Below are 24,943 nucleotides of genomic sequence, written 5' to 3' on the forward strand. Positions count from 1 at the left end.
AATCCCCAGTGCCCAGGCAAATGTTGAGTGGGCATATGGGCCTGCCTGTAATTCTAGCACTCAGCCAGGATTCTCAGAACAGGGTGGCCAGTGGAGCTGGTCAAGTTGGTGAGCTCTGCTTTCAACCGAAATAGGCTGCCTCCATGAATACAAAAGAGAGTGATCAAGAAAAACACCCAACATCAACCTCTTGCTCCCACATGCATGAATACATATGTGCACAGCAGCACATAAATGTGTACCCACAATCATATATGCACATGCATACCACACACAGACACATGTCAAAGGTATTTTTTTAAAGATACATGTTAGTGCAATGTGGGCAGGACTCATCAACTTTGTTCATACAAATAACTTGACCTGAAAATTAGAATTGTTGCTGCAGAAGCACAGAGCGGGGCCTTTAAAGGGGCTCTATTACAAAAAGTCCTGTGCTTCCTCAACTCAGACCTTAAAAATAATATACACAGGTGCTGGAGAGATGGTTCAGTGGTTAAGAGCACTGACTGCTCTTCCACAGGATCTGGGTTCAATTCCCCAAATCCACATCGTAGCTCACAATCATCAGTAATTCCAATTTCAGGGGATCCAACACCCTTTTCTGACTGTGTCAAATACATATTTGATGCAAGACCTACCTGGAAACAAATACTCATACATATAAAAATATATGCAAAACATGAAATAGGAGTATATTTTAGAGAATATTTCAGAGTATGGATACCATGTGAATAGTGGCCTCCAAATCGTCTGAGCCTTAGCTTCCCATTTCTGTAGATATGACCATATAAGGTCTGGACTTGATGTCCACATATGTCCTTATGAGCGAAAGAATCGGGTATTTGGTACAAAGACTCAGAAGGGTGGTCCATATCATGCGGAGTCTGCAAGCCAAGGAATGCCAAGTTATCACAGAGCACAAGGAGGTTAGGAGAAAGACAAGGAGAGTCTTCCTCACAGGCTCCCAAAGATGTCAGCCCTGACACACCTTGGCTTTGGATTTTGGCTTCCAGAATCCTAAAAGAATAAATTCTATTGTTAGGGCCACCAGGCCTAGAGTCATTCATTAGAGCAGGTGGCAGGTATGGTGTCTAAGACCCCTAAGATGACGAGAGGGGAAGGTCCTAAATGAGGCAAAGGGACTGTAGAAACATCTGGAAACCAAACCCAAACAAGGAAATGCTTAGCTTATTGCATGAGAGAATGGTGAGAATTTTACAAATGATCACAAGACAGTCAAGACCTCAGCTCCCAGAGAAGGACTAAGCGGATAGAGTACTAGTACAATGTAACATGAGGGCTGGCTTGCTTGTTGGGGTTTCTGTCCTGCCTGGGTACCCCACAGACAGCAAGCCCCAAATAAAATCACACAGAGTCTACATTAGGTTATAAACTGATTGGCCCATTAGGTCAGGCTACTTATTAGTTCTTATGACTTATCTTAACCCATTATTCTGATCTATGTTAGCCATATGGCTTGGTACCTTTTTCAGCTGTCAGCTCACATGTTGCTTCTTCGGTGATCTGGGCAGGAATGGCGGAGGGAGCTTCCTCCTCCCTAGCCTTCTCCTATTCTCATTGCCCCACCTCTACTTCCTGTCTGGTTGACCCTCCTCTACTTTCTGCCTGTCCAATCAGTGTTTTATTAAAATACAGGATTGACAGAATACAGATAGTTCTCCTGCACCAGTACAAACCCAGAATGACAGCGGCTTCTTCCTCAGTGGCTAATGGAAGGGCCCCCCTGAGGAAGGGTGGTTGGGCAACCTTGACTTATTCTTGAGTTGTTGACTTATGCCGTAGGCCACTGATGATGAGAAACCGTCTTTAACCAAGGTGTGTGTGTGTGTGTGTGTGTGTGTGTGTGTGTGTGTGTGTGTTCTGTCTTAGATATTTGAATACCTTATTCAAATGCCATGTCTGTCTCTTTGCTGACTATAGTGATAGACAGCTCTTCAAGGCTTTCCCATCTATTAAGATTGCTCATGACAGAAGCCTCTGGATTCCATACATTCAGTATAATGGTTTCATATCCCAAGGGATCACACGGATGCATATTAATCCAGCCCCTGTTTTGAGCAGGTCCTATTTACTAGTTCCACTTTACTATGCCCTTGGAAGTCAAATCTCCCTCTTCTTACAGAACCACTTCAGAGCAAGATTTTGTGTCCAAATTTAGTGTCCAGGAGATTACCTTGGTATTGCTGACAGTGCTCATTGGTGGACATCCTGGAATTCCAGGACCACCTAGAAGGATGGGAGACCCTTCTCTGTCCACAAAGGAATCATAATTATACAATCAAGCCAGTCCCAAAGCACACATGGTCCAACTGAAAATCACTGAGTTCTGCAACATGTTGAGACGATGAGTTAGTAAAATAGATTGTCTTTTTTTTTTTTTTTTTTTTTTGCTTCTGACTGTGGTAAGGTTTTTTCATGATTCTGATATAATTAAGTCCATCGATGGAGGTGAAAGCCGTGGGTTTTTTGGAGTTGTTATTGTATTTGCATATTTGTGGGCTCACATAAGTGGCTTTTGCAGCCAAGAGTGAGTCACAGTAATTACTATCAAGCTTGGGCAGGAATAATAAATGGGTTTGTTCTCCAGGATTGCAAGGATAAAACCTTTCTCCAAAGTATTCTGTGGTATAAGATTGAATCAGTCATGTTCACACTCCCAGACTGTGATGTGGTTGATACAGTGGCAGGGGTCACAACATGTCCTTTTGAGACAAAAGTCCGAGTCCCAATGGTCTACATGATCTGAAAGATGGCAAGGTGGAGGTGAAGCAGTCAGGCCAGACCCAGGCCCACCAGCTCATAAGCTGCCAATTGCAGCCTCTGTCTGTCTAGGAAACACATGAAGGGTGGCCAACTGAGGAAGGACAGCCAGCTGTGGGCAGGCATGGAAGGAGCTCGGGTAGTGTTCTAGTTTGATAAAATACCCTGATAAAAATTTATGGGAAAGATTTCTTTCAGCTCAAAATTTCAGGTAACATTCCTTCTTAGCAGGGAGCTCAAGGGGGTAGAACTTAAAGCAATCAGCCATTTCATAGTAACACACAGAGAGAGAAAATGAATTCATGCAAGCCTATAACTCAGCATACTTTATCTGCTCTTAAAAAGCATAGGACTCAAACCCAAGGGTTGGTTCCACCCAATGTTGGCTGGGTCTTCCCATATCAATGAATTTAACCAGACAGCCCCCCAGGCCAATCTGAACTATCCAGTCCCTCACTGAGACTCTTTTCAGGATATTCTAGTGTATCAACTTGGCGATTAAAAATAAACATCTTATGTCCCATGGGCCAATAATCATCTTCCTTTCCAGTGTAGTTCATTGGTAGTTGTATTTTTAGAATGATTTATTTTTCACTGGCATACTAAGCAACTTAAGGCCAGTATAACAAAACCTGTCTTTATCATCCCCACCTGTAGAGTACCAGGAGGCATTGGAATAGGCACACTACTATGTGGTTGCTGTGACTCAGCGGTCCAGAGGAGACCCTAGGTCAGTGGAATAGCTCTGCGGGTGCTTTCTACTGTTGTATTCCACATCCAGGCTACAACATCAGCCCGTCCCACCCGGCTTATCTATCTGTGCTTGGAGGGAAGCATGAGGAGGAAGGAATGGCAGGAGAGAGTCTGGAGGGCACCACGATGAATCCAGAATCTGCCCTGCTTTTGTTTCTCATAGGCTTTGTATAGCCCAATCCAAAGGACAGGGAAGACAAAAGACTTCTTTACTGTGATACAAGGAACAGAGTAATCACCTTCTCCATACCCAAAGCATCAAGTAACCACACCTAGATCAAAGCATCCTTTTAGTTGTAGCACCTGGGTCAAACCTCTAGCCAATAACCTGTAAGAAGCAAGAGTAGGCCTGAACTCTCTGACTCCACATTTGTGGCCTCCCACGTTCTACCATTAGCTGTTTCCTGAAGGTTTGTTGAGCTTTTCAAGTGGGCCACTAGCGTGGGCCTTATTATTACTGTTCACCTATAATGCAAGCACAGGCTAGAGGTTTGCCTCTCGGCAGCCCATGCAGTTTTAGAAAAGGCCCCTCTTCCTGCCCTAGTTCCAGTCTCTGTGTGGCTTGGTGTCATTTGCGTTCCTGCCTGGAGGGCTGTTGCAGGGGACAGAAAAAAGTGACCCCATGCTATCCCATGGAAGGGAGCAGGGAGTGAGCTCTTCTCTATTTCTCCCAGTCTATAAGTTCATCATGTTGCTACTTTACCTCCTCATATCCAGGCTAAATAGTAGTTCCTTTTAGAACTGGTTGTGTGAGTGTTGTCTCATCCCGAAACATTGTCTTCAGGGGAAAAGAGAAATGGGGAAAAAGTAGGCAGTCACAAAGCACCTCCGTGATCCACCTTCTTTAGTCAGTAGGTAAAAATTTCCTGATTTTTCTTTCTTTTCCTCTCTTGTCATCCTTTAAATATATAAAGAAAATACAAAGAATTAATATGGACTTTCAATGGGAGGAAAAGCAATTGATTTGCTAATGGAACGCTAGGACAGAAAAGTAATAGTCTATTTTAGAAAGAGTCTTACTATGGAGCTCAGTCTGTTTGGATCACCAAGAATGGCCTTGAACTTTGACCTTCTTGCTCCTGCCTCCTAAATTTCATGGATGCCACAGTGTCCAGATCGTGTAGTTTCTGTAGAACAGCCTTTGTTTTATCCCTCATTTGTCCGCCCATCCACTTGGCAAGCCATCTCTCCACCCATTTGTCAGTGCAGATTTCTATCCAGTCACGTGAATATCCACAGGGCAGAGGGTAAATGACAAGATCTTCCTGCACAGGGCTCACTCTCTGCTTAGTGGAAGGGGAGAGCTTGTGAGGTAATCCCAGCTGGAGCAGGGCCCTGTTGGCTGAGGGGATTAGTAAGAGAAAGCATATCTTCCTTACAAATGCTAGATTCCAGAAATCAGGAAGCAGATGCTAAGAGAACTGTGTTCTCTGTCAAATTAAGTATTACTAATGCCATGCCGTTTGAGTAAGATACACTAATGGAGGCTCCTGGGCGGCACAGGGAGCCGACAGGAACACCATCCCGAGTGTCTGGAATCTCTGCCTCTCAGCATCTCAGACTCACTGATGTGAGTGAGCCCGGAAGTGTGCTACCTGTGATCGGGCTCCCTCTGCTTCCTAATGTTGCTCTGTTCTGTTGGTTTTCAGATCCTGCGATTGTCAATGGAGTTTATTGGTCTGAATCCCTAAACAAAGTTTTTGTAGATAACTTTGACCGGGACCCATCTCTGATCTGGCAGTACTTTGGAAGTGCAAAGGGATTTTTCAGGCAATACCCAGGTAAGTGTGCCTAAGTTCACTACCCTGATTTCCGTGAATGATCTGATGATTCCCTTTAGTTTCCCAATTAATAGTTTTCTCCCTTCCCTTGGAAGAAAGTGAAGAATTAGATCCTGTTATTAGCATACAGAATAGGAGCAAAAAGGAGAAACCTGTGTGTATGTACACACGCACTCGCGCGCAGACACACACACACACACACACACACACACACACCGCATTGATAACAGAAACTGTGTGGCTTTAGCATCTTTCTCTATAAATTAATTCGTAGAGCAAACAAAGCACTGGGCCATGAGTCGTACCATATTTCATCATCTCAGACAAGAGCTTGGTTTCTTATTATTCCACTGTTGTTGATTATTGTATGATCATTATTGTCAGAGGAAATAGATCAAGTCATGGGGGCAAAAGTAAATTTTGACTAAAAGGCGTAAGAAATATAGAACGTGAACTTAGGTTCTCTGACTCCAAAGGTGGCTCATCTTGGAGTCAGAGGTTGAAAAAGTCAAAGCATGGCAGATGGTGACACCCCTCTAGAGAGGCCCCCCAACAACTCCCCCAGGTCAGCATGTTTCTGCCATTTGTTCATCATTCCCATGGAACAGGTGTTCCATCTGGAGCCTTCCTGAGCCTCTGCCTTGCAATAGGGTTTTAATTCTAGCTTGGCTTAAATTTTAATTAAAAAGGGAAGTTTTAATTTTGCTTACAAGTTGTGAAAACAGGACTTGAGGCTGCAATTGTTCCAGTGTCACAGCTGTAGAAATTAACTAGCTCAACCTAAAAGGAGGGGGAACATGCATGCTCACGTGCGCGCACACAAACACACTGCACAGTCTTGGAGCAATTAAGCGGAGGCTTTCATTAAGTAAGGCTAGGCACCTGATGTCTTTAGACGTTACCACACCAACACCATCAGCTTCCACCTCCAGGAGTGTTTGCCCTGCACACAGCATCTGTGGCCTGAGACTTTCCTGACAGGGCATCTGCCTTACCAGATTATTCAATGGTTCCCAAGGGTCCTGTTCCGCAGGGTACACATGCTTCCTCATGGAGCTCACAGCCATTTAAGCAATAATGTATCCTATTACAGATAATGTTATAATAAACAGTGGACCATTAAAGTTTGTAATGTCACCAAATTGCAGTCTGTGTTGATGTGCTCAGCGGAGCAACTTCGATGCACATTGTTAAGGCTGGAACATGTGGGGCAAGCCAGCCCGCCTAGCAGTCACCTGGATAGCTGGCCTTCTGACCATGTGGCATTGGGATGTGGGTGGAAAAGTTAAGCAGGAGCCACAATCATCGGGTGTCTTCACCAACAAGAGATCCTTAAAGTAGAGTTGCAAAGATGTTGGAAAGCAAGGGGAGTCACCATAAAGGGCTCATGAGATTGGGAGATTTATTAGTAGATGAAGTCAGTTTAGTCAAAATGCTAGCACTTCTCTTGTGGTAGTTTTGGCACAATTTTAACCCCATAGAATATCTGTATCTCTTCTGCCTTAGTTAATGGATACAGTCTTCTGAAGACATTTGGTTGCCCTGAATGATGTCATGTGGCCACTTGACTCTGGAATTGGTTCCAGACAGAGCTCATCTCTTGCCTCCTGCTCACACAGTAAGGAGAAGCATGAAATGGGCATTTTACCATGGATTTTGTCATATTAGGATACTTCTGTCTGCTTTCACTGTATTGTAAAAGCGCCAGTTGGTACCAATATACCTGACCTTAGGTGGATAACTCTTCTTCATCCTCACAAGTGTATCCAAAGTCCTAGGTTTATCATAAACCGTGAGTGAGGACTTGCAAATCAGAAGGCAGGCTAGCTAGCAGAGGTCAAATTTCCCAGTTTGACTTTGAGAAGCTCTCTCTTGTGAAGAAAACCTTGATCAGAAGTTTGGGTTACAAATGGCATAGACCCAGCAAAGCCAAGCTCCAGCAACGAAGTCATGTTTAAGCTCCTAACACCTGAAGTCACGTGTGCTGTTCTAGAGAACTGGTGAGTTCCATCCAGCACTTAGTCAGATCCTTGTTTCTCTGGCACGTGATCGGCTTTAAACCGAGGATCATTGTCTTCCATCTTGCAGGATTTTTCTCAGTGAGGATCGTGGGGGTGTAGTGGGCATGCACTCCAGTAGTTTGGATAAAAGTGCCTCGAACTGTGCGTGTCTGGAACGCAGGACTGCTAAGCCTCTCTCGGGTAGTACTTGGTTAAAGCAGCCTTGAGTCAAGCAGCATCTCAAGCTTAGTGCATCTTTTACCTGTTGGCCACCACCGGGCATCTGCCTGCCCTGGCACCTGTAATTTCTTTCTGAGTGTCTGTCCCTCCATAGAGACTCCTTGGGTGATTCTAGTTTGGGTCAAGTTGACCTGCACAGGTCAACCTATTCTGTATGTACTTCTGTGCTGGTATTGTATTTTCCTGCTAGTTTCCCAGCAGGCTGATCTGATAGGGACTTATAGAAAAACACCGCTGTCAAGGGCGCCTGTGGGGATGCAGAAGTTACAGCCCACCTGCAGTGCTCCCATTTCACATCCACCCCGTCCCTTCTTAGAAGTTTTGTGACAGCGCACCACAGTAAGGGTGTCATTAGAAGAAGCCTGACAGAGCCTTAGAGTTCTGGTGGATGACACATGGTGTCTATAAATACACATGGGCACTAACGACACACGTGATGAATGCAGGGAGCATGCACTGGGTCAGCACATTTATATATATGCTAAGTTATATATATGATAAGTTTGGATAATTATGGCCCCTTATTGTGCCCTTTAGAGTAGGCCCCAGTGCTGGTACCAGGAGGGCAGAACACAGTATCACTGTGGGACACACGGTGCCCTCTCCAGGCTATCTGTGTGGTGCTTTGTGCACATTCTCTGATCCCAGTCAGTTATTACCATGGCAGGACCAAGAATGCTGGCTGTCGTGAGTTGAGAAAGAAAAAGAAGCAGTCAGTTCTGTGCTCCAAATCAGGAAATTCAGTCGTGAAAATAACTTTTCTGTCTTTTTTTTTTTCTTTTTCAAAATCTGTTTGAAGTCCTCTAGCTGTGAGCAGGACTGCTGGCCAAGAATGGCGAGGCCCTAACTTGTTTTAAAGCAATCATTCTTTTATTTTTAAATGAATGAGGAGTAATACATTTATTTGTTTATTACATGTGTGTGTGTGTGAATGTGGCTTTGTATGCATGAATACATGTGTGGACATGTCACCGTGTGTGTAAGTCAGAGGACAGCTGCTTTTTTCCTGCTATCATGTGGGCTTGGGGATTAAACACACATTGTCAAGCTTTGCAGGAAATACTTTTGCCTGCTGAGCCATCTTATTGGCCCTGAAACAAAATACCATTCTTAAACTAATCAGATGTACAAGGAGAATGCCACCCTTGGTTCTCAAACTATGAGAATGGGAATGACTATGGGGAAAAAACTGCTTTGGCTTCCAGGCCTAGATTCAAACTTTATTTTGCAGAATAATTAGGGTCGTTTTATTTGAGCACGGAAAGGCATGCCAAACGTCTGAGTTTTAAGACAGGAGCTGGGAGGAAACAACTGTGAGGTGGGACCATCAGATCACATGGTTTCTTCCCAGCCCAGGCGATAGACATGACCTCACTGGGGTCTGGGGATGAGGCCAGATACTGCCTAGAGACCTTTGAATGATGCCAGCAGCTTCAGCACCTTGCTGGGCTGTGAGAAATGGTCTCTGCTGTCTTTATCCAAAGCTGTGAATAGAGCTAGAGTCATATCCCATCTCCATGGGCAGCATGTTGCTGAGTCTGTCTCCATTCACTGTCTGAGCAGGAAGGGCTAAGGCCCTGCTTGCTGTAAGGTTAGCACCTGAGGGAGCTTTACAGAGCTGGGTGAATGGCTGATGAGGAGCTCCCGGGCTGTGATTTTTTTTCACCCCATCTATTTGGTCAGCAAAGCAGAGCAGCCTTAAAGTACTGCAGATAACCATTTGAAGTCTCAGGGTTTCTCAACACCCCCATTTTTCTTCTAGGGATTAAATGGGAACCAGATGAGAATGGCGTCATTGCCTTTGACTGCAGGAACAGGAAATGGTAGGCAGCGCTTCAACCTCTTAGTCAATTTTGAGAGAAAATTTCGAGAGGCCACAATTCATGTTTACTTAATTTTCCGTCCACTTAGGTATATCCAGGCAGCAACTTCTCCCAAAGATGTTGTCATTTTAGTGGATGTCAGTGGCAGCATGAAGGGACTCCGCCTGACCATCGCCAAGCAAACAGTCTCCTCGATCCTGGACACTCTGGGCGACGATGACTTCTTCAACATCATCACCGTGAGTCTGCCTGTTCTGCGCTGTCTTTGCGCTTTGGGTCATTTGCACTGTTGCTGTTGGATGTGCACGGGCTGGGGACCCGAGGATGAAGGTTGGTTATGGCCACATGCAATTCACTGAATCAGGGACAGTAGAGGGTATCCTAGGGAGACTGAGAATGCTATGGAGTTCATTGCTTCTTTGAGGTTAGCGAACAGCATCTCCAGCCCTTTTGGGGGATCTCTGGGGAAGAGATGTAGAAAGGATGTTCCAAGGGCTGCCAGAATTTTTCATGTGGTATTGAACTTGAAGCCAGGTCAATCCCCGGTCCATGATGGTAACATCAGGAAGATGAGATACTGAAAGATGGGGAGTAGTGTGCCCTTCATAGATACAACATCTTTCCTCCCCAACACTCCGGGAGGTAGGCCAGCTTGGGCATATTCTCCAAGGGAAGAGCCGAGGAAAAGCATCAGTGAAATGTCTGGGGTCCCAAGACATGGCAGGCCAGAGTCAGCCATGGCTGGGCAGTGGCACAGACACAAAGAGAGATGTATTCCTCTGTAGTTGTAGTTATTCTTGTTCTTCACCGTTCTTTGATATGATTGTCATCATGTACCTTATGCCCCTTCCCTTTCAAAGACCTCCCTCTCTTTTCCAAGATTTCAGTCACCAGGGACTTCGCCCCTCTGTCATGATCAGCTAGGCATTTGGATGTGGTGCACAGGTGTGCTTTGCCATATTCATCTGTTTGGGACATCCTATGTTCTGTGTCGCAGGTGACAGGGGAGGTAGTGTGGCAAGAAACGTGGAGTTTGGGCATTGGCGTTTGAATGCAGCCCTGGGGTGTGTGCCTTCCCATACCTGTGGATGGACTGTGATGTCATCAAGTCCTGTGTTAGGGCAGCCGTCTGAAGACGCAGATCACCAACTTCTGCTCTCTAGGTCAAGGTGCAAGTGCTTCAGTAGCAAGGGTGTTGCTTGGGTCCTCTTCTGACATTTTCTGATGAGACCTCCAGATGCAAAGGCTGAACCACAAAGCGAAGGAAGCGACAGTAAAGCTGCAGGCCTTGAAAAGCCATTGAGCTGTGCCAGCAAGGTGTTTCAGAAAGAAAAGGTGCTTGCTTCCCAGCCACGAGTCAATCCCCAGGACTCATAAACTAACAACACAACACCACCTGTTCTTTTCCATGACACAAGCATGTGTGTGTGTGCATACTCACGTGTGTGTATGCATACCCATGTACACACACATGCATATGCCTAATAAGTGTAGTAAAATTTTAAAGCTCGGAAGAGCAATTGGAAAAGAAGGAAACTATTACCTTACTGGGGTGCAGAAAGTGATGTATGCCCAGTCCCTTGGTTAATGCCTGACAAACAGCAGGAGTTTAAGGGATGAATAATACAGCCTACATCAGTGCTTCTCAACCTGTGGGTCTTGATGCCTTTGGGAATTCAAAGATCCTTTCACAGGGGTTGCCCAAACCACCAGAAAACACAGATATCTGCACTAGGATTTATACCAATCGCAAAATTACCGTTATGAAGTAGCAGCGAAAGTAATTCTATGGTTGGGGGTCACCACAGCATGAGGAACTGTATCAAAGGGTCGCAGCATTAGGAAGGATGAGAACCACTAGTCTCTAGAGTACCCACTGTGTGAAGCCCACACACACAGAACCTCAGTAACTCACTGTGTTGGCCTTTCATCTCAGCCTTGTGCACATGGCGTGAAGGCAGAGGCAGAGAGCAGCATACATCACTGCCTCAAACTGACAGGTGGAAGGAGGCCCACAGCGAAACCTTGCTGACTTGCCTGCTCTAGCTCTCTTGTGCAGAAGCGGAGAGAATATGACTCCTCCCTTCGGCTATCTCACCATGTAGACATTGAATTCAGGGCCTTGCGCTTTGCAGTGAGGTTTCAGATCAAGAGTACATTGGCTTTCTAATCAGGATTTCCCCTAGTTGCCAGCCTCCATGTGACTATGTAAATGTGGTCGGAGGCTCACATATCCTGGAGCATTTACAGATAAGTCGCAGCAAATTCGAGACTATCTCTCCTATTAATCTTTAATTATGTCTCGCAGAAGTATCAGAAATCCACAGAAGAAGAGGAGCTAACTAATTACATCCTACATCCTTTATCTGTCAGAATTTATTGTTCGGTTAACACGACCCATCACGTGGAATAATCTGTGTAAGTTCATTAAGATATCCAGCGTCAACGCAATAATGAGGAGAGGGTGATTAAGTTAATTAAAAGGAGACAGCCAGCTATTATGGAATAGATGAGGGAAAATATTTTTTCTTTACCCTGAATCATCTCCTTATAGAATAAATCCCATTGGCAGTTAATATTAACTATCGCCTTGCATCTGTCCCTTAGTTTCCAACATGAATTCAGACTATGTGCAGTTATTGTGACGATGAAGATCTCTGGATAGCTTTACTTGACCCCTTATGATCGTGATCTCCTTGTGTGTGTAAGTGAATGGATGGGATTTAGTAGTGAATTCACATAGGAAGGCAATGAATTAATCCTAACTTTCTATGGTGATTGCCTTTGAATGAATAAAACCTGTAAATTTCTTTGAACAATTCAGATGGTTCATTCTTCTTCCATCTGATACAATTATTTCAATTTTGTCTATATATCCATTCACATTCTTCAAAATTACATTACATTTTAGTATGTGTGTATCTCTGGATGTCAGAGGGAAGCCTTCAGGAATCTGTGCTTTCCTTTTAGTCTCTGGGTCCTGGGGACTGAACTCAGTCTGTAAGCTCCGCAGTAAGTGCCTTTACACACTGAGCTGTCCAACTGACCTAAACCTATATAATTTTTTCACAAATAGAATCATATTCTACAGAATACCTACTAATTTGTCTCTATGTCTGATTTTAATTAAATGTATTTGTCACATATAGTTGACATTAGAAGTTTACCCAAGCCTCTTGATGGCTGTAGATGTATGTTACTATTGTACTGTGAGGCCCTCTCATCTATTTGAGAGTGTTCCAGCAGATGAGCTAGCTCTCAATGACCTGGGAACACACTGAAGATACTGTGTGCACGCATGTGAGGTGGGGCGTGCATTTGATTGAGAATATATAGATGAAATTGCTACACCAGCAAGTATTGCATTAGTCCTACCACAGTATCCACCAAGTAGTATGTAAGTTCGCATCTTCTGGATGGCTGGAGGCCAGAGCTGCAGATTCAGAGGGAGTCAGCTGTCACTTGCATTCCCTTGAGTTGTGTCTTCTGGTACTCAGTGCATCACACGCTAGTTTTGCTTTAGGAACTCTTATTTCCCTGCAGCATTTCCTCCCGCTCCCACCTTGCATAGTGTCTCCATAGTATGGTATGGCTTTTCCCCAAGTCTTTTGAGAATGGCTACTGGCTTGAACTAGTGGTGACAGGTGCATACATGAAGGTGGTTGCTTGTCTATGCACAATGCCCTGCCTGTATGAGTGCATGGTTCTTGCAGAATTGCGCTGCCTGAGAGGACATTCCTGTGGCGGCCTTTGCTGTATGGCCAGCCTTCTTTTCCTCACCAGGTAGATGTTTGAGGAAGCATCTTAGAGAGGGAAAGTCAAGAATCCATGCCTTACTTTCAGTCCTGGAAGTCTTCCTGCACTGTAGGGTTTTGTTTAGGCAAATCTAATTTATCCTTGTCTTTGATTTCAATGTCATGATGCAGGAAGGCAGGGGACATTCAAATAGTAGGAAAGATATTTCATGGCCATTTGAATGATTGCATTTCATTAAATTCATTGTCAAGTATATCCTATGAATTATATCAAAAAACTCACGATCTGGGTCTTTCCAGAGAATAAATATGAATGGATGAATACTGTTTTATCTTTGATGGGCAGGATATTGAAAAATATATCCAGAGATAATGAATTAGCTGCTGGAATTTGTAAAGAACAGGGGGAATAGAGGGGTTTGTGCAGTTGGAGTTAGAATTTGAGGCTAAATTGTGACTTGAAGAGCATATTTTTCCTCATTGACTTGGAAGTCTCTCTCCAAGCCATGCATTGAATGAACAGCATTATCATAAAAATGAGGGTGTTAATTCCATCTGCTACTGGAAGTTGAGAAATGGATTTTACAGAAGCCTAGGTCAGGCATTAAGTGAACACCACATTAACTGGGCTGACATTGTGAAATCAATTTAAAGGCCTCCTGCAGTCAGGACTGTGCAAATGGTGTGGAGGAGAGGCTCATTTGTGAGTTCACCCTAGACAATTCTGGTGCTCTGCTTGTGATTCACCGTTGTTGTTGTTTTTCTGAGAACTAACTCTTCCAAACTCTTGTGCCATGGCTCCCCTGTACAAAGCAATCATCACTGTCATGAGGCATGGGTTGCTGTTCACTTTCTTTGCTGGTTAGTGCTGGACTGCTAATTTCAGCCAGTTTTTCTAATTTCAGAAGATACTTTGGTAAGCTGGAAGATACCTTGCCTTGGTGAAAATATTGTGGTTTCCTCTGCTTCCTTCCATACTTGCTACATTGTCATCTTAAAGGTCATTTAATTAAAGATACAGCTGCGAGACTATTAACTTATTTAATTGAGTCTCCTTTGTATCAGCCTCCTAAAATGGAGCAATGGGGCTTCCTCCATTGCTTCCATGAGCAAGCCAGCTTATGGACTTTTAATATTATGGGCTGTTGATAGAACTCCAGAGTCTCTAGGACATGCCTATTTATTCCTTTATTGCTTGCTTATCAATGTGTTGTTTGGAAATGGATAAAGATTCTATGTTTTAGTTTTAAACTTTAGTTTTTCCTTATGTCATTGGTGAGTTTCTCTGCACTTTTGCTTTTTTGCCCTTTTATTATTGTGGTCAGCAGGTCTAATAAACATAGCTGTGTGCTCGGTGTTAAGTGCTAGGCTGTTGTAGAAGACAGTCATCTGCCTCATGACCCCCAAGATTCTGTGTATGACTGTCTGGTGGGGAAGCCCAGGAATAGACACTCATGGTACAATGAGGCCAGCACCTTGTGGGAGAGAGCCTGGCAAGGACAGGGCTAGAGCATACAAACCATGGGAGATTTTGTGACAGTGTCTTAGAAGGTGATGGCTAGGCCAGTATCTGAAGGATATAGACTGTAGGCCTAAGTCATGAGTTGGTTCAGGGATGGTAGGGGGAAGGAGTTTACTGAGAAGGCAAGCGCCGTTTTTAGGTTGTGAGTCTCTCTCCTCTCTCTCTCTCTCTCTCTCTCTCTCTCTCTCTCTCTCTCACACACACACACACACACACACACACACACACGCACACACACACTTCAGGAGAGAATTGATTGTGTATGGAACTGATTGGGATGGGGGAGGACATGGGGGAAACTGGAGAAAGTATCGGACTGCATTGAGAGCATCAGAGCATATCGTACAAGTCCAGTCAGCTATGTACATGACATCAGATGGAGTCTCAGTTTCCAGGGTGATATGGGGTGACCTACCTGGAAGCCTCTCCCCTCTTACTGGGTCTTCTCTCATCCCAGTGTCTAGGCAACTGATAGTCTGTCCCATCAAATCTTAAGGATGTAGTGTTCTCTTCCATCAAGATGGGCTTCTGATATGAAGCCCAGGTATATTAGTGTCATCTTAGAACCTCATCATCATCAGGTACCTGTCTGAGCATCATCTAGAATCTCATCATCATTAGGTACCTCAGCATCATCTAGAATCTCATTATCATTAGGTACCTGAGCATCATCTAGAACCCAAAGACAAGGTGGGCACTGACCAGCCCTCAGGCTGTGCTGTGCACAAGCAGACAGACGTTATGATTCCTACTACATGGCCATCTCCTTATTCTCAGCTTCTCCCCAAGAGTATTCCGGTCCTTCAAGGATTGAGGTTCAAGCTTGACTTTCCTAATAGCCTTCTTTCTGAAAATTGTGCTGTGCCCATGGATGAGGAGAGATGGGAAATGCTTACAGAGACTGAACAGCAGGACGGAGAAGACACATGGTGATATGCTTGTTGTTACTTGCCCTCACATTTGATGGTTGATTGAGAGAGGGACATAGTCCTTCAACAAGAGATTGGAGTGTTAAGACATAATCTTCTGAAGATCACGGCAGCCCGGTTTGGGTTCAGAGGAACCCATTCATTGTGAGAGATAAGCACTTTTCATCATGAAAAAGAAAAGCAGAGATATGAATATGTTCATTTATAATGGAAAGGCAAGAAAAGTTGTTTGTGGTCCCTCGGTGCTGATGGCCATGAACACACTGAGCCAGTGCTCACATGTCTGGCACGGAGTAGACTAAGAGCTAACATTCAGTGAGCAAACGGGGAATGAAGAGTTCTGTGGTAGACACCTCCTGGGAAGGATCTGGAAATGTCTCATCTTCTAGAGACCTGGGTCCCTGTGAGAGCTCAGAGCATGGTGTGGAGTGTGAAGTAGAACCCCAGGTTTCTGTCTCTGGCATTTAGTTGGTCATTTGTGCCCAGTGAAGCAGCACTTTGTCTCCCACAAATGTATATACAATGTTCTTCAGAGGAAACCAAGAGGTCGTGGCCCCTGCTCCCAAGAGCAGTCCTGTCCTACTACCAGCTCCTCTCCATTTGTCTATGCCATCTGTCAGTCTGTCACTGTGTCTACTGTGTACATGTTACATTCCCATACCTCCCTCCTTCCTCTCTTCTACACTAGCGTGCATATTTGGTGGCCTGCCTCTTCTTCCTTCATGCCAGGACCTTGAGCATGCTCATTCGTCATCACAGTGAGTCTCTGGCAGGGACAGTGACTCCAGATTTCTCCAAACCCTGTGGCTGATGGAGCTGCAAAGGCTTGGCCAAGTGACCCTGCTTGTATGTAGCAAAACCGGGGACTATTTGTGTGAACTCCAAAAGGAAGATGACCACATCTTCAGTATAAACTGATGTGACCATCTAGCACTATTGATTCAAAAAGCAGAAATCCAGGGAATACTGGAGTTGGGAAAGCAGCTCAGTCAGTAGAGCACTTGCCATTCAAGTATAAAGCTCTGATTTTAGGTCCCCAAGATGTGATACCTAGGCACATAGCTTCCAAGTGTCTGTAATGTTGGTGCTACTAGAGGGAGGGAGAGAGACAGGCAGATCCCTAGAGTTCATTGGCCAGTCAGTCTATCCAATCAATGATCTCCAAGTTCAGTAAGAGACTCTGCCTCAATAAATAAGGTGAATAGGGATAGAGAAAGATACCTAATTTTGACTTCTGGCCTCTGCATGCATGCACACACTTGTGCCCACATACACACATGTACACCTCCACAAGAACATATCCTTATACATTCCTTACATGTACACGCATACAGAATACAAACAGCAAAGACATCCAGGGAGCATCTATAAACATGTACCAGCTGAAAGGTGTCCAAATGGGGAGCCACTGGAGCTTAAGAAATGCATTCATGTGCAGGACACCCTTTGCAGTCAGTCCCTTGGGAGTTTGAGGAGCTTGTGTGGCCAGTGAGCTTTCTTGATTGAGCTGCTAGACTTGTACCACGTCTCTCCTCACATGGCCACCTCCGCTCCTCACAGTGATACAGACCAGATTGCTGGGTCAGCTCAGTCCTGATATTGTCAGGGGAAATTAAGAAACTGCAGGCTTGGATGCTGCCACTAACAAGCTGGCTGGGATTCAGAAGAGCAGATTCCTCTACTCTGGGTGTGCAGCGACAGTGAGCCTGGTTCTCATTACTGCGCATGTACCTCCATGATGAGGACAAAGTTTCCCATCTTCTTTGCTTTACAGCCCCTCCTGAGCCCCTCCCTCAGCATGTCCTAGATGCTGTATTAGCAAAGAACATTCACTGTGATATGTCACCTCCCTACATGTCCACAGGTCCACTTCAGTGGTTACCATACTCTGGGTAGGTATGAGAACATGGGGTCAGTGAGGCTTAGCCCCGTGGTGTACATAGCAGCACAGGACTTGGTGCCAGCTGTCCTAGTGATAATTTTGGACTCTACAACCAGAGGAGTTCGCCTTTGAAAGTGTGTGTTAGGAAGAGTATTGGTGAAACTTTTTTTAAAAATCACCTGGCAAATGCAGGAATAAGAGCAAGAACAAGAGTAGGGAGATGTCTCAATGGGTAACATGCTTGTCCTGCAAGCCCCAGGACCTAAGTGCAGATTCTGGGAATCTATGTAAAGCCAGGCATGGCAGCACACATCTGTTTTTCCAGTGCTCCATGGAAAGATGGATGATACCAGAGAATCTCCACAAACTCCTGGGCCAGCTAACATGACATGTGCAGTGGTGAATGACAGGATCTCAGTCTCCATAAAAAAGTAAAGACCAACATGTAAGGTTGTTGTCTGATATCTACATATGACTATGACATGCATGTACACCTGTACCATCACACACACACACACACACACACACACACACACACACACACACACGTTATATATACATTATTTTAAAAAGCAAAAATCAAACTGGGACCTGAAGAGGTTCTGAGTTGCAGAATAGCTGAATTGAGGTTCAAAGGTTGGCTTGATGTGTATGCAGCTAATAACATGATGGAAGGGCCCAGCGGGAGAGCAGATGAAGTCTTGGTCCTGTGGTCCAGAGGGCATCAGTGGTAGACCCATGCTAGCCCCATATTTTTGTTTTCTCTTCCTTTGCCTGTGCTTTTTGTGTCACCTCATGATTGTGAAGTTGCCCCTGGACAATGGCACCCCAAGGAAGAAGGAAGAGATAGGTAAACACAGGTGAATTTTCTTTCAAGAACAGGAGAAAGGTTGAAGAAAATACACTAGAAACTTCCTTTTTGTCCCATTGGCGGCTCATGGTTCACTAACCCTGGCAGCAAAGAGGCTCTGGAAGCAAGCATCTAGTAGAGTAGAGCATCTAGTAGACCATAGCATCTAGTAGAGCAGAGCATCTAGTAGATCAGAGCATCTAGTAGAGCATCTAGTAGAGCAGAGCATCTACTAGAGCAGAGCATCTAGTAGAGCAGAGCATCTAGTAGAGCATCATCTAGTAGAGTAAAGCATCTAGTAGACCATAGCATCTAGTAGAGCAGAGCATCTAGTAGAGCATCTAGTAGAGTAGAGCATCTAGTAGAGCAGAGCATCTAGTAGAGCAGAGCATCTAGTAGAGCATCACTGCTACCTGTGATTATCTAAGACCACTTACACAGCAAGGATATTGCTGCGCTGAACCAAGCTGATCATCAGCAAGGGAGGTAAGGGAGAAGGGAATGGCTGCCTCTCCAGCAGCCACTTTCTCCAAAGTGCAGGAGAATCCTGAAGACACCCTTATGTGGACCTGTGTAGGTCTTTCCTGAATTCAGAGGTGACTTCCCATCTGGGAATGAAATGTCACACCCTGTTCCTCAGCAACTAACTTCAGCATAGCAAACATCTATTTTTTAAAATTTCTATTTAACATAACAAAACTATGCACAATCTACATGCAGCTCTAAGAATCATTTCAAAATGAACACATTTGTTTATTATAGCTGACCATTTCCAGAAATAGAACATTACCACAAACCCCCTGAAATCTAGCAGAACCGGTCCCTCTCACTACCCGCTTTAACAAAAACATCCACCACCCTGAGAAGAGCTGTCCGGCAAAGAAAAATAGGTCCTCGGTTAGATCCCCACACTTGGTGGTAGGGAGTGGGGATGAGACAGACCCACATTTTCTCAGTACTTCAGAGGACAAATGAAAATTTCCAGATGCATTTGCAAGACCAGAAGCAGAGGCCTAAGGGGGCAAAGGTGAGCCTGAAGGAAAGTGAAGGGGCCTTAGGGTGCAGAGGATGTTGAATTCTGAAACAACGTGGCTGAGAGGTCAGACATCTGGACGGGAGCCTGGGCGCTGCTCCCTACTTAGACACTGAGGTCACTGATGTCTTTGGCAGTTTGATTTCCCCAGGCTCCCTGTCTATGAGGATGATCACAGAAGTACTTGAGGCTGAGTCAAACTACAAGTGAAGCTTATCTTGAATGTGAATGAAGGGAGGGCTCTTGAACAATTAACTGTCTGGAGCAGCACCACCCTGCCCCACCCCTGAGGCAGCTTCTCTGTGTACTGTGCTGATGCATCCACCCTCTGGTATAGCAGCTGCAGGTACAGCCCTGCAGATATCCAGAGGGAGTGTCCCATGCTAGCCGGTTTTTCACTCTATGATTTGCTTGGTCTTCCCATGGTGCTCGCTGATCACAGTCTTAAAAGTCACATCCTCAGCCAGATTGTGTTCTAGAGCGCATGTGAGAGATGTGTCTAGTCTCTTCCCTCGGAAGCTCTGGTTTTATTTGGCTGTTAAATTGGAAAGGCTATAGGGCTTTTACTGTTGAAATGGATTGGGGCGCCTACTGTGGATTTAGTTCAGGGCAACAATACGTGTGCTGTACAGTTGGTCTTGGCCAATCACAGTATCAGGTGATCAGGGGCACAGCTAAATATGGGGTTTCCCAGTGAGCTGGGGGCTCCTGCAGAAGGAAACGAGACATTGTATAGAGTATGCAGAAAAGAGCATTGGCTGAGTTCTTCTCCTGCACCCGAGGCTCCTTCCCAGTGGGTATGGGACTGAACCAACCCAGAGGATGAGTCTGGGTGTCAGCCAGGGAAAGCAGCAGCCAGGCGGAGGAGCTCTTGGTACGGTTCTCAGTGGCGGAGGTCAAAAGAGAGGATGAGACCTGGGAGGAATGAACAGAGAAGGATGGCTGACAGAGCATGCCTTCGCTGTGGACTGATGAAGACATTTGAGGGGTCAGCCAGTCTAAACGTCCAGAGCATCACAGCCCTTGGAAGGGTCATATGCAGAGGACAAAAATATAGGGCCACACATTCTGGATTGCTGGGGACCCAAAGTGTTGAGGAAGACAGGTATTGAAAAAGTCATATAGATGGTATCACTATATAACAGGAGTATCACCAACACCCCCCTACATACAAGCACCCCTTTCCAGGGTTACTGAGACTCTCAAAACCACTTCTGTCCTCCGTTATGTCCCCTCCTGTGTGTGGCCAACACAGGTATCTCTTAGTTCTGTGAGGCTGAGGCTGGAGCTGAATCTGTACCACGTGATCTATCTGCTCCATCATGCCTGTACGACTGCTGTCTGCCCAGTCACTGTTGAAGCATGAATGGTTAGCAGTAGGAGTCATGCCAGGCTCTAGCATGGACTCTTCAGATTTCTCTCAACAAGTTTATCTTTAGCACTTGGTTTTCTGAGTGACTGGAGTCTGTTGTGATGCTGACGACTTCCTGTGTGACCAGGAAAGAAAAATAGGTCCTTTGACTGTTGACTAGTCCCCTTTGACTGTTGACTAGTCCCCTTTGACTGTTGACTAGTCCCCTTTGACTGTTGACTAGTACCCTTTGACTGTTGACTAGTACCTTTTGGGCTCTTCATTCATTGTTTTTTTTCTGGTTGTTTCTACCCTTTGCAGTATAACGAGGAGCTTCACTACGTGGAACCTTGTCTGAATGGAACCCTGGTGCAAGCAGACAGGACCAACAAGGAGGTAGGAGCAACCACTGGGCAGGAACACCAGGATCTGGGCATACCACTGCTCTGTTATTGGGATTATTCATAGCTGTTCTATCTAATTTATTGTTAAAATCTCATTGAATACAATATGTATTCACTGTGGCCATTGAAGTGCACTTCAGGTTGTGGACTGTTTACTAAGAAGCACATATAAAATCTTGACAGTAAAATAATTATACTTTAATCAGCTACCTGCTACTTTTGAATCTATTAGATTGGCTTTGTTTTCCTCTCACCAGAAGCAGATCTTGTATGTGCTCAATGTCTCTGTTGGTACCACAGGGAGTATATGGTTTTTAAGGAGATCTCAAGAAAAATTGAATCCACTTCTTATTTCTCTTTTCTTACTTGGTATGATGTATCGAAGCATCATTGTGGTATCCTTTGAAATAATGTGTAAGCTTCACAAGAGAGGGCTGGGCTGTGGACTGTCATATCCTAAATGTCCCAAGAGTGGCTCCTCCCATAAGTACTGTGGAATACAATAAGAATGTGTTGAAGGAAACCCTTGGGAAATGTGATGGAGGTTCTACACAATTTTAAGTTCTCTAGAAAATTTCCTATAGCAGAATTCTATGATGCTCTACCATTTTCCCTTGTGCAACTTTTTGATTTGCCAATCCAGCAACCACACCTCCACCATTCCTCTAGCAAACAAGTCAGGATGAACCTGAAGGAAGTTCAGGAGAAGGGGAACTGACCAGAGACTTTCAGACTTGACAATATAGAGGTGATTTTCATCTGGTTTCCTTATTGAGCATTATTATTCCAAAATCGAACATTCCAGGCTCTCATTCAGATCAGCAATAGGGGTAGGGCAGAAAACAGCACAAACAAGGAAAAATAAAAATAGTAGCAGCTACCAAACTTTCTAGAAACTCCAGTCCCTTCTGGTGACAAGACCACCAAGAGCTTTGTCACAGCACACCTGCCCTACTCCAGCCAAGCTGAAAGTCATTCCTTCTCTTAAAGACAAAAAAGATTAACAGGATCTAGAGACACATAAAAAATACATAATGTCCAGAATACAAAAAAAAAAACCCAATCTACAACAGACAAACAAAAATCCCAGCAAATTCCTATGTCATCTCAAGAACCAAAAAGCCACAACATGGATAAGAGACGATGATCAGCAGAAGCATGTGGTGGCACAATTCAGATGTTGGAATTGCAAAGACGCTTCTACTAACAGTTGGGACTTTTCCTGGAAGAAGTTAGAATATCTACGCAAAGAAGGAGAACTATGACATAGAACCCCCTGGGTCTGGGGAGAGAAATGTGTAATCACAGGCCAAAGATGAGAAGATAATAGCTTTGTATTTGACTGGAAAAAAACATTTGACAAAAACCAAGACCCATTCAAGTTTTTTTTTTAAATAATGTCTTAGTAAAGTGAGATGAACTATAATTTTGTCATGTTTAAAAGGCTGTTCATAAAAAACTCAGCTAACAATGACCTTGGTAAAAGTTTGACAGTTTGACTTTGTTTAAAACTGTATTTGGTATGTAGAATTGTTTTGTCTGCATGTATTTCTGCACACCACACAAGTGTCTTGAGGTCCACAGAGGCCAGATGAGGATATCAAATCTCCTGGAGCAAGAGTTATAGATGGCTTTGAGTATCTGAACTGAATCCAGGTCCTCTAGAAAAGCAGCCAGTGCACACAATTCCCAGAACTGAAGTTAGAGTTGAAAAGCCGTTGTGTACTTTATAATGTCAGTACTGGGGTACCAGAAACAGGCAGAGCCCTGGGACTCACTGATCACACAACCTAACTTACTTGGTAAGTTTCAGACCAAGAAATCACTCAGTCTCCCCCACCACACTCTCTCTCTCAAAAGAAAAAAAAAGAGAGAGGAAGGAAGGAAGAAAGAAAGGAAGGAAGGAAGGAAGGAAGGAAGGAAGGAAGGAAGGAAGGAAGAAGTAAGAAGGAGAGAAAGAAAAAAGTGAACAGTACTTGAGAAATGACAACTAAGACAGTACTCTGGTCTCTGCATGCATGTATATATATAATACATACATACATATATATATATATATATATATATATATATATATATATATATATGCAAACACCTGTGCAACTACATGTACACAAATATGCAAATACAAATATAAACCAAAAAAGGTTTAGGGAGAATAAATTAGGATCAAACAAGCTACCCCATATAAGGACACTATTTAAGAGAAGCAAGAGTTGGCATTGGTGGGAAGAAGCATAGACACAGAAATGCATGGAACAGATGAGGGAATGACTTATGAGGGAACAGGCCTGAGTCAGCAACCTCTGCAGGAGCAGATTCAGGACAGAGACCTCCTGGGAGCAGACCCGAACCAGGGACATCTGCAGGAGCTGGCTCGAACCAGTGACCTCTATGGGAGCAGGTCTGAGGCAGCAACCTCTGTGAGACCAGGCCCCAGCCAGGGGCATTCATGGAAGCAGGTAAGAGTGACCTCCAAGGGAGCAGGCCTGAGCTAATGTCAAGTCAGTGACTTCCAAGGGAACATACCGGAGCAAGGAACATCTGCAGGAGCAGGCCTAAGCCAGCAACCTCTGAAGGAGCAGGTACAAGGGAGTGCCCTCTGAGGGAATAGACCAGAACCAGCGACCTCCATGGAATCAGGCCTGAACAACCTCTGGGATTCCAGAGTGGCCTCTGAGAGTACAGAGCAACCTTCCTGAATGCTGAATGACCTCTGTGGTAACAGGAACTCTGGTCCTGACTACACCACGAGGATCAATCATCTGAGTCTTGGATACACTACCACCTGGAAGAGTAATTACCAGCCCCAACTACACCAGTCAGAGGAAAAGATGGATAGACAAGGTAAGAACACACTCAACACCACAAAGAGCAAGACAACACCAACGAAATCCAGTGACTCTACAACATCAAGACTTGAACACTCCAATACAGATAAAGCAGAAGAAAATGACATTAAAAATAACTTTAGAAGAATGATTGAGGCATTTAAAGAGGTAATGAAAAATTCTCTCAAAGAAATGGAAGAAAAGACAAACAAAAATTGGAAGAAATCAACAATTTCCTTGAAGGATCCAAGGAAAAACATCAAAGACCAAACCTAAGACTAATAGGAATAGAAGAAGGAAAACTCCAACTCAAAGCACAGAAAATATATTCAACAAAGCCATAGAAGAAAACTTTCCCAATCTAAAAAAGGACATGCCTTTGAAGATACAAGATGCTCACAGAATACCAAATAGACTGGGTCAAAAAAATTACTCACTCCACATAGTAATCAAAACACAAAACATACAGAATAAGGAAAGAATATTAAGAGCTGCAACAGAAAAGGGCCAAGTGACATATAAAGGTAGACCTATCAAAATTATACCTGACTCTCAGTGGAAACAATGAAAGTCAGAAGGTCCTGGTCAAGCTTTATACAGTCATTAAGAAACCATGGGTGCCAGCCCAGACTACTATACCCAGCAAAACTTGCAATCACTATAAATGGACAAAACAAGATATTCCATGATAGAATTAGACTTAACCAATACCTAGCCACAAACCCATCCCTACACAAAGTACTGGAAAGAAAACTGCAACCCAAGGAAGTTGGTTATATCCACAAAGACACAGACAATAGATGATCTCACAGCAGCAAATCCCAAAGAAGAAAAAAAACACATACAATAACATCACCAACAATGAAAACTAAAATAACAGGAAGTAGCAATCACTGGTCATTAATATCCCTTAATATAAATGGACTCAACTCACCTATAAAAAGACATAGGCTACACAAAAACAGAATCTATCCTTCTGTCACATGCAAGAAACACACCTCAACC

The 24,943-nt window shown here is 44.3% G+C and overlaps 1 protein-coding gene across 2 annotated transcripts in view; it reads left to right on the forward strand.

The window, feature by feature from the left end:
• Nucleotides 1-24,943, forward strand: part of Cacna2d3 (calcium voltage-gated channel auxiliary subunit alpha2delta 3) — an 837,667-nt gene that overhangs the window by 379,210 nt on the left and 433,514 nt on the right. For both annotated transcript variants that reach the window (XM_048421249.3, XM_048421250.3), the window contains exons 6-9: nucleotides 5,187-5,318; nucleotides 9,321-9,381; nucleotides 9,470-9,620; nucleotides 21,025-21,099. In XM_048421249.3, coding sequence (XP_048277206.1) covers nucleotides 5,187-5,318; nucleotides 9,321-9,381; nucleotides 9,470-9,620; nucleotides 21,025-21,099 — 419 coding nt within the window. The remainder of the gene's footprint in view (nucleotides 1-5,186; nucleotides 5,319-9,320; nucleotides 9,382-9,469; nucleotides 9,621-21,024; nucleotides 21,100-24,943) is intronic.

Source organism: Myodes glareolus, chromosome 5, assembly GCF_982192425.1.
Source record: "Myodes glareolus chromosome 5, mMyoGla1.1, whole genome shotgun sequence".
Classification (NCBI taxonomy): domain Eukaryota; kingdom Metazoa; phylum Chordata; class Mammalia; order Rodentia; family Cricetidae; genus Myodes; species Myodes glareolus.